This window comes from Fundulus heteroclitus, chromosome 9 (genome assembly GCF_011125445.2).
Source record: "Fundulus heteroclitus isolate FHET01 chromosome 9, MU-UCD_Fhet_4.1, whole genome shotgun sequence".
Classification (NCBI taxonomy): Eukaryota; Metazoa; Chordata; class Actinopteri; order Cyprinodontiformes; family Fundulidae; genus Fundulus; species Fundulus heteroclitus.
In genome coordinates, this window is record NC_046369.1 from 32175102 (window position 1) to 32192904 (window position 17803).

General features: G+C 39.6%; 1 protein-coding gene across 1 annotated transcript in view; it reads left to right on the forward strand.

The window, feature by feature from the left end:
- The first annotated feature begins 201 nt into the window (after positions 1-201).
- prdm5 (PR domain containing 5) overlaps positions 202-17803 on the forward strand; it is a 69803-nt gene continuing 52201 nt past the window's right edge. Inside the window, exons 1-8 of the mRNA XM_012861276.3 lie at positions 202-503; positions 1118-1201; positions 9189-9311; positions 12489-12654; positions 12735-12912; positions 14905-14997; positions 15107-15228; positions 15903-15982. Of these exons, the coding sequence (XP_012716730.1) occupies positions 405-503; positions 1118-1201; positions 9189-9311; positions 12489-12654; positions 12735-12912; positions 14905-14997; positions 15107-15228; positions 15903-15982 (945 nt within the window). The 5' untranslated portion in view covers positions 202-404. The remainder of the gene's footprint in view (positions 504-1117; positions 1202-9188; positions 9312-12488; positions 12655-12734; positions 12913-14904; positions 14998-15106; positions 15229-15902; positions 15983-17803) is intronic.

Sequence of the window (17803 nt, forward strand, 5' to 3'; positions counted from 1 at the left end):
TTTTAAGGACATTCTGAATATTTTTTACTTAGTTTGATTCTTTTTTTCTCTAATTTTTTGTTTTTAGGTGGTTACTGTTATTTTATCTGTTACTATCACGCCATTAAAAGCTGTGCAAGTTCCAGCTGTGTGTGCAATCCAGCAGCTGTGCAGCCTGAATGAAACGCAGGCTGCAGCGTGTAGCAGCAGCAGCAGCGGCGGCGCACAAAGGTAGCCCCCGGCTGCAAACTTTGGACCAATCAGGACGCCGCTTTGCCTTCCTACGGCAGGAGCCACAGAGGTTCAACCTGGACCGCTTGGAGAAGAAACCTATCTGCTTTCAATTCAAACTGACAAAGCTCCTCCACTTCCGCCGACACATAAAACAGCCAACTAATTATCACTGAAGGAAACGTTTCCAAGTGATGACAATGTTGGGTATGTACGTGCCAGACAGATTTTCTCTGAAATCGTCCAAGGTCCAGGATGGAATCGGTCTTTACACGGCGAGGCGAGTGAAAAAGGTTCGTAGTTTTCTGACTGGGGCGGCTCTTGGGCATGAGTTGGAACACCGGAAGCGTTTAAAGTTGCTTCGAGAAAGTTTTGTAGCTCTGTGAAATAGACTGTTTGCTCGCCTTGTGTCTCAGTCGCTGTCAAAGCCCGGCTATGAAGCTCCAGGCTGCTGTGACGTTAGGTGCCACGTAGCTACAGTATCTGCAGCGGCTGCTCTCTGTTCCCTCCATGAATTCATGTCCGCGAGGAAAGGCTTCTCGTGCCTCCGCGTTCATAATCAGCTATCCCAACTTTCTTAACCTTTAACGCCGCTTTACCTACGACAAACCTATCCCTACACGCCTCATGTGCTCCTTTTATATGAAGAGACCCCTAAAGCTGTTTAAAAAAAAAAGCGTGAGAGGATGACGGCGCTCATGCGTCAGCCGGGATGTAGCCGCTTTCTCAAATAGTTAAATCTGAGATATAGCTGAGGATGAAAACAATGTTACCACTTTTAGCCACGCCCCTTCTAAACCGTATTCTCGCAGCTATGATAACAGTGCAGAAATGATGGGATCAGGCTGCCATGACGTCTTTCTCTTGATTTTTTTTATGCAAATGATCCCCTCTCCTCATGTTCTAGGGAGAAAAGTTTGGTCCGTTCGCCGGTGAGAAAAAGCTGCCTGGTGAGCTGGATGAGAGCTCGGACACCAGGCTGATGTGGGAGGTGAATGACACACTATGTTGTACACACCTTTCATTGTTCAAAAGTGAGAAAACCTGACATTATCAACACCCTCAGGATGAGAAACACTTTACCGCCACATGCCGTAAAAATAGAAAACACTTTACAGGACTGGGGAAGTCAATGGTGTAACAAAAAATAAATAAATATAAAAACAAAAACACAATCAGGCATGCCCAGGAGCCATTCGCGGCCACTGCATTGATTTTGTGCGGTCCCCAAACTGCATTTCAAAAAAGATTTGGCCCACCAACAAAGTTGGCTGGTGCAGATAGAAACTTATTTTTTAACTTGGGCAAAATTATTACAGGCAAGATAAAATCTTACAATTGAAAACGTTAGGTGTTAGGATTCCTGGATCAATGTGTGCTTCTGTGCTTTTTTGTCTCTCTGCTTTGTCTTCTCTAACCCCCAGTCCGTCGAGGCAGATGAGTGTTCACACTGAGCCTGGTTCTGGTTCTGCTGGAAGGTTTTCCTTCCTGTTAATGGGGAGTTTTTCTCTCCACTGTCGCTTCATGCATGCTCAGTATGAGGGATTGCTGCAAAGCCATGGACAATGCAGACAACTCTCCCTGTGGCTCTACGCTCTTTAAGGAGGAGTGAATGCTGCTTGTCAAGACTTGATGCAACCTGCTGGGTTTTCTTAGATAGGAAACTTTTTTTTTATCAATCTATATGTTTTGATTGAATTTGACTTTGGAAAGTGCCTTGAGATGACGCGTCATGAATTGGTGCTATATAAATAAAACTGAATTGAATTAGTATTTGTCTTTTAATAAGCACACTTTTTATATTTTCTTATATTAATAGTAAATAGGAACACATCTATCCAATGACCTTTACTCAAATGTAGACTTTGGTGCATTTAAAGGCATACTGTGCAACATTTTTCAGTTAATTAATGTGTTCCATACCGTTTTGGATGATTAAATGAGTCATTTCAGGTCAAACAAAGGTTTTCTCGGCCGCCCTGGTGGTCTGTGGGGGAAATACCGTACTTGCAATTGCAAGAGCTCACGGCCCGCACACACAGGCTCAGAAGTCTCGTGCAAGACCGCGAGAGTCGGTCTTGCTTTACGGTGAGAACTCCATGTGTTTTTGCCCTGCCATTCACTATATGCACGCGCGAAAGCAACAAAGAACCGCATGTTAACGTCAAATAAACATGCAAGCATATCGATTTTTTATTTTTATTATTATTATTATTATTATTTAATTAAATTTAATTTATTTTTTTGAATGTTGGCGAGGCGGTAGCGTGAGTTTGGCGAGGCGGCCGCCTCGCCAAGATAGCGCTGCGGGAAGCTTGATGTTCATACCTTCACTGTGTTAGTCATTGTTTGTACTGCCGTTTTTTCCACTTTTCGTTGCGTTCGCCTGTCTGCTAAGCTCAAAACAACCGCGCCTGGCTTGACGGAGAAACCAGAACAGCTGAGCATCTTTATGACAGTGCAGTTTTACTTTCGCCCTCTGGGGGGAGCCTCGCTGGAAAATCAACCCCGGTTGCATAATATACCTTTAAAACCTTCTTTGAATTAATTTATTAAAATTGGCTTAATGCACGTGTTTTCAAAGAAATACTGACCCAAATCCTGTTCTTATATTGTTAGAACAAAAAGTGTTCTTTGTCTAAAAATTGTAATGACTCAGAAGCTGGAGACCCGCTAATTCTGTCAGACACCAAGATAGCTTTAATAGATTAAAAAACTAATGTAGATGGATTGGGAACTGACTGGAGCGCACACATGAACCACTGCAAAGGGGATTCAATTCAATTTTATTTATATAGCACCAATTTGACATGTCATCACAAGGCACTTTAAAAGTCAAATTCAATCAAAAAGACTGGGAGAGACAGGTTAGTGGCTGAGACCAACTCAGTGAGATTTAATGAGCACTGAAAAAAAAACGACTAACCTTTTCAATGACCGGGAGGTTGTGCTGGTCTTGATAAGTTGTTCCGTCGTCTCCACACGAACGATCTGAATCAGTGACTGACTGATTCACTTTAGGCAGACTGACTGAGGAACCGAGGCAGTCGAGGAATTTGATGTCCAGGGTTGGGTCATACGCACTAATCAGGGGAACTGACTGAGGCCTCCAGAAGGGCACAGGCAATAGGCAAATCCAGACCAGAGAATCGGTCACAGGTGACACACTTCGGGCAGAGGTTTCTAGACAGGGGCAAAGGCAGAAGATGAATCCGGGGTCCAGGCTTGATTTGGTAACGAGAAGGAGAAGAAACAGGCAGGCGAACAAGGTAGAGAGATGGTTCAGGGTACGGTGTCCAAAGACAGAAACCAACCGGAGAGTCCAACTAGGGCAAGGCAAACAGGCAGAAATCCACAGAATGAAAACTGGTCACAACAGGCAGGCCGACAAGGAATGACGTTTGGTTTACGCTAGGGCTGTCATAAACGATTATTACAGTAATTGATTATTCTATCAATTATTCTGACGGTTAATCGAGTAATTGGATAAAACATTGACAATCTGCAGATTTTTCCCATAAGCTTATTTTATGAGTAATAGAAATAAAGGGAAAAAAAGCAAATAATAGCATTCTTTTTTATATAGCAACTATAAATCTGCCGCTAAAAAGTTCTTGGATCAAAGTTCTAAAAGCCCAGTCCTTACTGGTTGACTTAACATCAATACAGGGCAGCTGGCTCTGTAGTGAAAATGGTCACAAACAAAAGCAAATGCATAAAGTTTAACTTGCATATTACATTCTGGATTTTTTTTTTTTAGATTAAAAGCATAATTATATTCATATAAAACATAACCCTTCTAGTGTACTTCAGGACTAAGTTAAACTCTTAGTTCTTTAGTCCACAAATAGACAATAACATAATTACACATTCATCACAAAGGTAAACAGATAATTTAAATTCAGGCATAATAAATACTGCCTTTTTTCAAACTACTGTTACCTATGTTTAATAGAATAGAAATACCTTTACTGTCCCATAGTGGGGAAATTTGCATGTAACAATGACAAAAACAGGTGGGCCTAGACACAAGACTTAGACACAAGATTAATGAATATGAAAAAAGGAAAATTTAAAGTGAAGCTGTACAGCAGAAGAGAAAGAAAAATACTGCACAATTATTAAATATAGTTTTTATCTTGATATACCTTAAGTGTTCAAGTTAAAACTGGAAGAAAAACATCAGTTTATTTACAAACGATGCAATATTTTAGTTATACTTATTTTTTGCACAAATTGACGAAAAACTGCAAAGACATGAACAGAACCAGAACCAAACTTCCTCCAATTTGACAGCCCTGCAGGTTTTTAGTAGAACCTGCTTTTAGAGTTCTTTTCATTCTGCAGTGAAGGAGCTCCAACATCTTTAAACTAAAAACCAGACACGTTGCTTTCTCCTGTCCCTCATAGTTAGTGTGCGATTTGCAAAAAAACCAGAGGGGGGGATCATTTCCTCGATTAATCACATAATGTCGATAGGTAACTCGAGATTAATTGCAAATTAATTGTATGTTTTATCCTTTTATTTCTGAAAGTGTAATAGCCTGTTTGGGCATTTTAATATACAATTTGAAATAAATGACACTAATAAAATACATGCTTGTACAAAAAATATTTGTATTTTGTTATTTTTCAAGCACTTTTCCGAATTGGAATGAAAACATTCTGGTGCCAAATGTTAAACTCTGGACTATAATGGCTAAATGACTAATCATGACGCCCTGATGTTTATACCATGTGTAAACAAATGTGTAAATAAATACCACGCCGATATATTTTTTTGCCTCTTAAACAAAGATAGACATAGTATTAGGCATTAATAAAAATTTTACATTTCAATAAAGTCATAAGTTTTATTGTTCGTTTTTTCACTCTCTCTCACACACATCTAATTCGGAGCTTTCACACCAACAATAACTTATTTGAATAATTTTGCTTGCAGTTTATATCCATATTCATAGTTTAAGCCTGGAAAAAGGTTTTAAATTTCCAGGTCATTCCAGTCTTACACTTTGCTTGCAACTGGGCCAGGAGCTTAGTACCCTGAATGAGACTGTTTATTAACTCCAGGTCCTTTGTTTGGCAACGTAATTCAGCCTTAGTTTGTCAAATACAGAGAAAACAAATTAATAAGCATTAAAGTACGGTTTATGGGTTGGGTTTCTGCAATGTTAAAACTCATCTTCAGAACCAATGGTGATCTGCACCAAGTACCGTAATCTACTTTAGCAGTTATCACCGGTTATTGCACCGTAAACTGCAGAAAATACGTGCAGAGTTGCTCTGTCTGCCTTTACTACCGTCGGCTCCTATGGCGGAGGGATATTTCAGCTGGATACACTCAAATGTAGTGCAGGCAGGTCTCTTAATAACCGCTGTTTCGTCACTTATTTTAGAGCCCAAATAAGCGATTTCACTTTCAGAAACCTGCCCAAAAAACCCGCAACCCGTGACTCATGAAATTTACAAGCGCCTTTAGAATAAAAGAAGCCCAAAGTCGCATGAAATGAACAGCCTGTGCAACAGTGAGCGCGGGTCTGTTTTTCTAGTCTTGAGTGCTCTTGAAACTACGGAAAGCGCCAAGGATAAAAGAAACCTCAGTCCGGAGACCATGGCGGGGAAAAACATTAGGGAACGGTGTGTGTGTTTTGACGCGCGATTAATGGCGACAAAAAAAAATGTCGCCGTTGTGGTCTAACGCGTTAAAACTGACAGCCCTAATTTATATACATTTTTAAATTCAGATCAGAGGGGGGGAGAGGAATGTATCCCCCCCAGGGGTAAAACATGAATGACCAGAGGGGGGGACGTCACAAGCAGAGGGGGGGTAAATCCCCCCCATCCCCCCCGGTGTAGGTACCAGATTGACTCGGGTCCTGCGTCTTCTGATGACGTCACTATACATTGTTGGTTTAACGTTTGCTCAATTGCGCAAAATATTGTAATTGGTCTGGACAACTTACTAAAGTAATTATAGCGGGGTGTAGGTTTTATTCGAGAGCGGGATTGCGGCTTGTAAACGGACAATTTTACGAAGAAAATCGCCATGGTCCCTGCGCCTCCCGATGACGTCACCTTATGGCAACACCATTCAAACAAACTACATAGAGCCCGCGGTCTGCATTTGTAACGGATCAATTTTATTAAGTTAATTTAGCGGTTTCTTTTTTCTCAAAAGCTTGAACAAATATTCAAGCCATTTTACAAATAAAAAAAAACAACAACAAATATTTGACAATTGGCTCAATGTTTGGAAGAATATTGTTAACAAAAATGGAAGGGCTAGCCAGACTAATTTATCCAGCATATATCTTAAATGTACCAAATACCACAACAAAAAAAATAATCAAATTCATCACAATTTCATCTGGAATAATAAAAAAACATGTGATCAGAAAGAACAACATCAGTACAAAAAGGAGGAATGAACGTTATTGATTTTACAGTGATGAATGCCGTGATAAAATTAAATGTGGCTGCTGACTTTTATTAAAAATGAAATGAGTTTATGGTTTAGTTTCCCTTCACAACTTAAAAAAAATTGGAGGAATTAAATTTCTCTAAGGTTGTAACTTCTTTGATCCTGCAAAATTACTGATTAAATTGTCAGACTACCACACAAGTATTGATGATGTTAAAAGTTTTCATGCCTCGACTAATTTACAGGAAAATAACCGTAAATTAACAAAATAAAATTTATTTGTAACAAATGGAGACCGCGGGCGAATAATCTAGTTTGTTTGAGTTGAGTTGCCATATGTAGACGTCATCGGGTAGCACCCGAGCCAATCTGGCAGCCCGAGTCAATCTGGTACCTACACCGGCAAATCGCACCCAGCTCATAGTTAATTTTACAGGACAACCTAACAAACTCACTTTCTACTCACAGCTGCACTCGTTGCACCCCTCTCTGTTTTCACATAATGGTTTAGCCCTAATGTGATTGGCTGCATGGCTGCCATGTTGAACAATCAAAACGAGTCCTGGCGAGAGAGAAAACATGGAGGCCGAGCAGGGAGTAGAAGCGCCAATCTTAAGCAGTTTGAAACCAGGCAGCTCGCTGCACAATTCTCTTTTCTGGTATATTTAAAGTGTCCCTACAACTGCTGCTTTCTGTCTCCATAGCGGACATCCAGGCTTGGCATCCATGTATTAGCAGGCCGGGCTATTGTTAGCTGTAGCTGCCTGGCTGGAACACAGTGCACTGAATAAAGAAACAACACAGCAAAGCTGTGAGACATATAATTTTTCTTCTATGAGTCTACAACCTGAATCACTCGATGAATCGTGACCGCCCTAGTCTACACACAAAGGCACACTGGCATATATATAGTGATCTCCCCAGGTGCAGCGACTCTGCTTAATTAGAGCCGCTATAGGTGTAACTGCTCAGACCTGATTGCTAGAGCAGAGCTAAGCAGGCAGGAAGTGACATCATAGTCACTGCAAACAGGATCTGACAGACAGGATCATTATAAAAGTAAGTCATTAAACAACACCATGAAATGGCCAGGCTGCACTTAAAATATATGTTTTGATCGATATCGATCAATATGGTTTCTGTTGTATCTTTTTTTTCTTAGGCCAGCCCTAATGCACACGCACGCACGCACGCACGCACGCACATATGATTTGACAGGCATTTAAATCAAAAACAGCATTATTTTTTAAGCATATTTATAATTAGAAATAATGATAATAATAGATCCCGTTTACCATAGTCTCATCTCTTCTGATTTTCCAAATAAAAGCATATCTTAAAAATCCCGGAAATGGTCGATATTTTCAATGAACAATTAACAATTGTTAACAGCTGGATTGTTAGTCATTTATTCTATATGTTGATTTGAATCAACGTATCGTTACACCCCCAGTAGAGTAGAACGGCGTTGCTGAAGCGTCATTCACCAAACGCTACATATCTTCATGTTCCACATACGCAATAGTGTGACGGGGGCTAAAGATTGAGCCCTCAGCTGTCGGAGAGACACGGCTGATTTGATCAAAAAAAAGTTTTGTCCAAGATTTGTTGCTGTCAGTTATGAGGATATTACTACCAGTTTGTTTTGTTCCTCTTCCAAGTTGTTGTTCCATTAATGCTGACCGGGGGCGATAAATGCTCACGACATCTGTAGAGAAATTTCATGCTATCTTAATGCCAATCAAACATTTTCCCTGTGCACTCAAAAGCCAGCTGTCTGCAGATGTTAAAGTGTTTCAGATCAGTGTAATAAGGTAAAAAAAAAAAAGAACTGCAAAGGAAGAAAGCTAGCCATGTCCATAAAGGACTCTTTGTGTAGAGACGAATTAAACAAAACAAAGTTTGGATTTTTAACTGATATTAATACAACAAATGTAACAGATGCAGTTTTTTGTAATCTTGTCTTTGCTGTTTCAAAGAGGAGTAATAATTTCTCACAAGGCTCAATGCAATACATTTATTAAAAAACTTCAACTATAAAAATATAAATGGCAGGTTAAACTTACAGCGTCGACAGGTCATGCATTAATGTTTCCTAATAAATAGTTACCCGAATTAAAGTGTAAGCACAATACACGATCATAGCAGGAGTCATTATTAGAATTTAGTAGAAAATACTTCCTTTATCAGAGTACACAGCTGTCTGGTTTATCCAAAGAGATTTTCTGTTTCTGTGTGATAAAGCAAACATTTAATTATGTTGCAGATCAATGAGCCAAAGCCTGATGTAAAAAAAAAAAAGACTCTCTTCACTTTTGGATGTGAAGTAGCTGATGGGAACCAGTAAGGAAAATGCTGCAGTTATCTGTTCGTGTCACATTGTGAGGTACAGAGCTGCGTTCAGTGACCAGGTGTTCACAGGAAAGGCCAGCGCTCTTTGTTGTACAGAGGTCCAAATCTTCAAGGCTTCCATAGAAGCAAAACTAAAAAAAAGAAGCAGTCGTTTGCTTCTGAAAGCTCTCACAGTTGCTCTGTTTTCTTTCTCTTTTTTTTTCAGGTTCGTGGCAGTAAAGGGGATGTTCTGTATATTCTGGATGCAAGCAATCCTCGCCATGCCAACTGGCTGCGGTTTGTCCATCAGGCGCCTTCACAGGAGCAGAAGAACTTGGCAGCCATTCAGGTACATTTCCACTCAGCAGACAATGAATCCATCAGCCGATCAATAAAACAGGCCGCTGGATGGAGAAGTAGAGAACCGTGTCTTTTGTCTTAAAAGCTTTTATGGAAGAAAAATCCACATTTTAACTTTTTTTCCTTGTAGCTTTGTTCAGCAAAGCAGGAGTCTGTCATTGGATCATTTCTGCAAAAGTATCCATTTACCTGAAACACATTTTATCATGTTACAACCACAGATTTCAATGCATTTCATTGTGATTGAATTTGACAGACCAACACGTCGTAGTACATACTGCTAAAGTGGAAAGAAATGGATACATAATCTAATATTGTGGCATGGTTATTATTTAGCTCCCTTTACTTTGCTACTCCTAAAGAACATCTGTTGTACCTTATTAGTAAAAAAAACAAAAAACGGTGGACTTTGCTTGGAAGCAACAATGTAAAAGATAAAGGATTAGTGGCGTTTAGAGCTTGGGACAAAGATTAAAAAAAGCTATAGAAAACTGTGAAAGACAGTATGGAGGGCAAAGGTGATCAGGGACATGAAGATGAATCACAGAGTTAAGGTGCAAGAGGCAAAGTGCTACAGAGCCGGATATGTGCAGAGCTCCCACACTGAAAGGGAGAGGAGAAGACATCAGAGTTCACAGCTGGGCCACATGGTATGAAAATGATTCATACAGTGACATTTAACTCCACTGCTTCAGTCAAACACTAGTAATTCAAATTATTTATGATAGCATTTTTGATTACTGATAGGAAATGTGTCATTTGGTGGACCATACTGGGACATTTGTTTGTGTGAGAGAACTATAAGACTTGTGCTATTTGTCTACACAGTAATCTTTATTTACATTTTTCTTAATTCCACATTTTGCAAAGTAAGCACATTCTTTGAACCTGATTACATGTGCCATATGTGAAATGTATGGGACATAATGTTCAATACAAAACTCACCTAAAACCCAATGGCAGAACTTGATAAAAGCAACGTTTTATACAGGTCTTAAAAATCTGACTCTCAGTCATCTATTGGCGTTAAATGTGTAGTATTTTTTTTTTGGTAAATTAAAACTGATAATTGTATGAATATTAGAATAATACTAGATCCATACAGTAGAACCTATGAAAAATGTCAAAGATGCGAGTTCATTTTGGGGTTTTCCAATTTAATATTGGTTGATATTTTTGAGGTTGACTGGGATTATTTAGGCAAATATACTTTTGCCCACAGGGTCCCAAGCTACATTCTCCACTGTTCACAGGAGCTGGCCATCCCATCTGAATGAGCTTTCTCACTTTTAGGAATTATTTGTAAAAAAAAAAAACAAGAAAAAAACGTATTATTTTCCTTGCTCTTCACAGTTATGCTCTATTTTGTGTTGGTGTATCATGTAAAATCCTGCAGACATAGCCATGAAAGTGTGAAATAGTTTACATCTCTTGCAAAATCACAACCAAAAGCTCATGTGAATTTAAGGGAGGATTATATAAACTGGAAAAGACAAGCCTGGAACCCACGGGCTGCACTGACAGGAAATCCTACTTGACAGTTATGATTGTTTTTATAATAAAAATAGCTTTTATTCAACACAATTGCTTGCTAAGGGATGGTTACAGTTCGATTATGTTACTAAACATATCACTTTGATGCCAAGTCCCTCCGAGGCCAGATGTTGGATCCATTATAATGTTTTATAAATGAGTGTAATTTTGGTGTCAAATTGGATACGAAGCAAATTCCCTTATAACAATTTTGGATTCCTAAATGATTGGGAAAACATATCTTTTCTATGACTCTTTTGATAAATTATGTGTCAACATCAGTAGCCAGGCCTACAGGTTGCTAAAAAAATCTGAAGAATTAAAAAGACAAACGTAAATACAATTTCTGAAGGGACACAAACACGCATGCACAAACTGGTGAGCACAGACCTCTGGATCTCATAAACGTCACCTCTTGCACTTCAGTGTAAAACGACAAAAAGAAAGAAAAAAGATAGCTCTCCCATGACAGAAGAAAAAAGAACGTGAACACTTAGGTCTTAGGGCCAAGTTCCTGCCATTAATACTGGAACACACAGTGTGATTGGTTGTTTAAAGGTCATGCATGTGAGTTAGATCTCTGCATTTCATCAACAATGACATTTATTGTTTAGGTTTCCTCTTCTTAATCATTATTTATGTACATTTAGAATCCTGTAATTAAAACAAAATGACGGTTTGATTTTATTAACGTAACCTTTAAGGACAGGAAAGTAAATGAACACATTTTTAAGGTTACGTGCCTTTGACCTATGGCCTCAATCAGGCTTTAACCGAGTGCTGTCTGGGTGTAATGGGTTCAGCCCCCAGCCAGCTCCAGCAGATACTAAAGACTGACTGTAAAGGGAAAAAAAATATAGTTGGTTTAGATGTGGGTCTGGGTGTTTTTTTTCTCTCCAAATGCCACCATGTTATACAAGTAGTATAAGGGCCAGTGCCGTGTAAAAATATGCTTACTCCTTGAACATTCTCTCATTTTTTACATTACAACCACAAACTTGAAGTGTGAGCTTTGACTGGGCCATTTTTAGTCATAAAACATTCTAATTACAATCGTTCTATTGTAGCTCAGACTGTACATTCAGTTTTAATGTTGTTTTTCTTGAATGTGACCCCCTGCAGGACAACTTTATTGAAGCCACAATAAGGTTGTCCTGCAGGCTTGACCTGTATGTAGTGCCACCCACCTTTCCATCCACTCCCATTATCAGCTGCTGAAGAACAGTATGATGCTATCACCATCATGTTTAAGTGTCCTGCCGCCCAACCCTCTTTCAAGCTTCTTCACATCTTTTTCCCTGACTTGTCGTCTGTGTTCCTCTGTCTTTGTGATGCATGTTTGTTCACCGATGTTTCTTTACAAGCCTCTGGGTTGCACAGGGGGCTGAATGCAAATGCCAGCCACACTTTTTAGATTTTTATTTGTAATTTTTGTTTTTGTTTTTAAAACCCCACATCATTTCCCTTCCGCCTTATATTGATTTAATACTTTGGGTTGATATATTCCACTAAATTCCAATAAAGTTCAACACAGCCTGTGGTGTAACAAGAAATATTGGAAAATGGTTCAAATTTTAACGATTTTGTAAGGCACTTTATAGTAATAGTAACACTATGATGTTGTCTGGGTTAGGATGGAGAGAACATCTTCTATCTGGCTGTGGATGACATAGAGACAGATACAGAGCTCCTGATTGGCTACCTGGACAGTGATATGGAAGAAGAGGAGGAAGAGGAGGAAGAAGTTGTAAAAGATGAAGATGAGAGCAGTAAAGAGGCCAAGCATGTTGTAGAAATGGGTAAAGCGGAATCTCTTTAATTGCTTTTTCAAACCACATGCAAGGAAACTCATTTGGCCTCTCTGTGCCTCTCTGTGTAGAACTTGTCATAAAGAAGGAGGACCACCCCTGCCTGCTGTGTGAGAGCAGCTTTCCCAGTGAGGAGATCCTGGCCGCCCACCTGCAGAGTCTGCACCAGAGGCCCAGCACTGAGGAGAAGGAGTTCAAATGCAGGAACTGTGGCAAAAAGTTCCCCATCAAGCAAGCTCTACAGCGCCAGTGGGTTTTTTTCATCTGTCGGTTGCACCCTTCACACTTATTTCCACTCCTGGTAGAGATTTGTGAAAACAAAAAAACAAAAAAACAAAATCTCAACAGTTTTTAATTAAAATATATTCAATGGAGAATAAATCTTATGTTAACCAGTAATAGATTTTAATGAAATCAATGGTGGCACCACAGCTGTTAATACAATACAAAACCGGCGTTTGTAACTAGGACAGCACCAATTCTTTTATAACATTTCACAGGGTGGGAGCAAACACAGAAGAATCTCTGACGACTCCTCTTTGTACAATCCCTTCAGATTGTCCAGAGATCTGGGTCATCTCTTATAGATTTATCTCTTCACCCATAAAAGAAGATGGATTTTGTGTCTTTTGAACCATTTCTTTGTTGATTTGGCCGTATGGTTTGGATCACCGTGCTTCTGAAAGACTCAAACATAACCCAGGTTTAGTGTTTTGGCAAGGTCCATTGGATTTTTTTTTTTTTAAAACATCCTGGTATTTTAAAGAGTGGCCCACATCATAGATCTACGCCATACTTAACAGGGGACAGAGCTATTTTCCCACATATTCATCTTTTATGTTGTGCCTTAGATGAAGGTTTGTGGTCAGAACATTCAGTCTTACTCTCATCTGACCAAAGCACATGGTTTCCCTCCAGGGTCAAGCCCCAGTAGAGTGTACCGAGCTCCACATGTTTGTTTGTATGGTAGAACAGAAAATTGTTGTTTCTGGCTTTATTTACAAACTGTCGGCCTGTAAATGCAATCTGATGGCTGTTATGGAGACCTGGTGACCCCATGAAGCCTCTATTTGCTGCAGTTCACTAATATTAAGCTAAACTGCTCATCAAGATGACAGTTTTCTAAAGATTAACACCCAACTTTCTTATTTGATAGGCAAATTCACTTGGTCTTTCCCTGTTTCTAGAGGGGCTAAGGCTTCAACCGAATATGTCTTTTGGGTAAGGACTCTTTAGCCAAGGCGGAAGTGTGTCTTCGGTCGCCATGATAAGTGCCGTCCGAATTGTGCAGTCAGTAAGGAAGGAGGTAGGAGAAGGAGCCTGTATGCTTCCTCTCGCAGCTAATTTAGCCTAGGGACCTCAAGATGTCCCTTACCGGTGCTAAGGAGCCATAAGGAATCACACAATCCTTTGCCTAACATGACATGTAGCACAACCCACCTCATGGAAATTAATGAAAATGTCTGGAGAGAAGAGATTGCATACTTTGTAGTTCATTTTCAGAAGGCTCTAGGCCCGGATTTGACTAGAATCATCCATGTGCGTTTCTGTCGCGTAATGACGTCGGAGTTAAAGGCTGTCTGAAATCGCCACAACAGTTTGAAGCTCATTTCCTCCCCACGGTAGAGTTCTTGCTGTTGATGAAAGGTGAAGGAACAGGAGCTATAATTAGATGTATTCAGATAGAGCCTTAGATAAACAGGCCTTTGTGTCACGTTCTATTAAAACCACCAAGGAAATTAGCAAATGAAAGGTTCTAAATAGTTTGATATTTAGAAAAAGTAAAAGATAGATTTAAAAGACTTCAATTAATTTTATGTGTTTACTAAAAGTAATTGTTTCGTATTATGTTTTTTTTCTCTTGAAGTAAATGGGATTTTTGGGGAAAATGTTTGTGTTAAATTATGCTATTTCAAAATTTGATTTAAAGGCTTTTTACAGGGAGTTATTATGGAGAATTACATTTCTTGGTCTAATTTACATTGGATAGGAAAGAAGAGAAGGGGCTTGTTTTGGTATTTCATAACTTTTAAGGCCAAGCTACGACAAAGTGACAGCTAATTTTATTATTGAAATTAGAAAATATTATTATTAGTTGTACAATTCCAGCTTACACGGTGTACTTAAGAGTGACTTTATAACCATTCATTATGTTATTGTGTCATTTTATCTGATCTGCTAAACTGGGGATTTATTGCAATGTAGTATCTAATTTTATTTTATATTGGGTTTCCTCCTCAGTGTTTTGCATTGTTCTGAAACACTTGATCCGTCAGGCGACTCTAAAGCTCACCAGTGCTCCCTTTGCCACAACACCTTCAGCTCGGAATCCAGGTAACACCCTTTATACTGAACAATGCAAGCACACACGGTAAAAAACAATTATTTTATTGCTCCAGTCCCTTGTTCCTCTGTACTTTCCTTCTGCATTTCATGTGCACAGTTTCGAACAGCACAAGGAAGCTTGTAAAGGAGATGCCAGGTTCATATGTAAAGCAGAAAGTTGTGGGAAAAGATTCAAAAGCAAGGATGCTTTGAAGAAACATAAAGGCAATGTTCACACAGGTGGGAATCTCTGTCTTTATTTAATGCAGCGCCTTTCCGTTTGATGTTCACTGTCTCATGCTCCTCTTGACATGCATATATTCACAGGCCCATAAATTATCATTCTGAAGGTTTCATGTAATGACTGTGTTTGCCCATCACTGAGCTCGGCACTCAAAGAACGGCAGAAAACCGTACATGACCTCGATCAGTTAAAGCCGCTCCAGTGTTAAGAGCCATCTCTAATTACATGAGCTCCATAATTGCTGACCTGTGTTTTCTGGGGCGGCTTACTCTGCCAGATAATTGAGCTTCCATAGCTATTTATGATGGGATGTAGGGCAGCGGGAATCTGCAAAAGCCTCAGATGTGAATCGAGTATCAAAGAGAGATTAAGATATTCATCTGAGAGGCTGATGGAGCTGCGAGCTGGGCCTTCATGCTTTTCCAAAATGTGGTCAGGATGGGGAGAGTGTGTGTGTGGGCGAGGGGGGGAAGTGGATCAGACACAACAGATGTTGATCTTGTAATTTAGAAGGGGATAAAGGCTCTATGTCACTGGTCTCAAAACGGTGGGATCACTGTACATATGATCATAAACTGGTAATTTTTTTCTATTTAGCAATGCTCGTTTATAAATTTGGTGCTGCTTTTGTTTATTCTTGTCATTTTTATCCTGTCTTTTTATTTTTAAGGAAGTGCCCGGCGGAAACTCACGTGCACCATATGCAACCGGAAATGCTCTTCCTCTCTGAATCTTCAAGAGCACAGAAAGGTGAGGGCTTCTAAAATGCAGTGTCTAACTAAAGCACTCATATTGTTGAACTTTTCAAAAAATAGGAAAACTGTACAGAAGTATTCAACCCTCTTTACTCTGATACCCCTAAATAAAATGCAGGGCAACAAATTGGATGTTTAGTGAAAAAGAAAGGACCCCCCTGTGGGGAAGGTGTTCTGGTCAAATGAGGCCGAATCTGATGTTTCTGCTCTACAACCCAAAATGTTATGAATGACAAAAAGATAAAATCGCTGATCATCCTTCCCACTCTGAAACAAGGTGGTGGTGGTATCATGATGCGGGGATGTTTCTGTTCAGCATGGAAAGGGAAGCTGGTAAAGGTTGATTGGAAGATGGATGGAGCTAAAAACACGCCACTCCTGAAACAAAACTTGTTAAGAGCTCCTAAAGACTTGAGGTTCACCTCCAGCTGGACAACGACCCTAAACCTACACCAGAACATATGGAACAAGGCGTGGTCATGTGGTATCATGGCCTTCTCAGAGTCCAGATCTAAATACATTTTCTAATCTTTGACAAGTCATGAACATTGCTGTTCACAAATGATCTCCATCCAACCCAACTGAGGACACGTCTGAGTCTGTGAGGAGTTACTCAGCTCGCTCAGTTTTTACAGCAATGTCCCTTTGACGCTGTTTCTTGCAGCTTGGTTTTTTTTCATTACACTCCACACTGTCTGTAAAACACTCTAACCTCTTTATCTCACATTCTGCTGGGCTTTATGTGCTTCTGTGATCACTTATCCCCCCTTTATGATCAAGTTGTTGCAAATGTGTTCTGGGTTACATAGAGCGGTGGGCTGGTTTCTTTTTCACTGGCTCATCCAAACAGGTCTTGTGAAATTTAAGAGCCTCTATTGGCAGACCATACGATTTTAACCTTGGCGTCAGGATCCTCTCTCTCTCTCTCTTATTGATGGATTACAGGTTTGAACACAGCTGTTTAAATACTTTCCCTTTAGAATTTTATGCAGACCAATGTTTGCTTTTGTTACTGTGGCTATCATCATAGCTTTATCTCACGGTTTTAGTCACCTATGTCTGGGTAAGTTCTCATCAGAGTACATTCTTTTGAGTCACACAGATGTAATTTTAACATAATTGGCTGCTATTGCATTTAGAATTTGGAATAATAATGAATAAAATTGCTGGTTTCCCAGAATTGAACTTGACTTTTGCAATGACAATAGCAATGTTTGGCACTAGAAAGCTGAGATGTACTTCACAATGTTATATTTTGCAAGTATTTGCTTCAATTGTTACTTGCCATTGACCTGTTTAAATGGTAGAGTTAACCTCTTCTCTCATATAATGTAGTAAATTTGCTCCAATGAAAGCTTTGAGATTAGTGATATAAATAAAGGACAAACTTGAATAATGCGGTGGAGAAAAAGGCTGATTCCTCTACACAGGTCCATTACACTTGTGTCATGTTTAGTGAGGCTTTAGCAGGATTTAATTATGATAACGGCAAAACTTAAAAAGAGGCGCAGGTAATGGACATCAGGCATGGAAGTTAAACAAAGAAGACATAAGAACGGTAAATGTAAGAATCCAGCAACTGAATAGTGACAACCAGACGGCTTATTTACAGAGGGAAGAGTGGAGAAAAGCACGACAACACAGGTGGGAGTAATCAGGTGGAAAATGAGGAACAGCTGAGCTCAACAAAGGCAGAGGAACTGAGGGGAGGGGAATGTTGAAGAGGATCTGAGAAGAGGGGCACAGAGGGAAGAAACCAGAGATAATACAAAATATGCAAATAATGAAAAGATGAACTCCGAACCTAAAACAAATA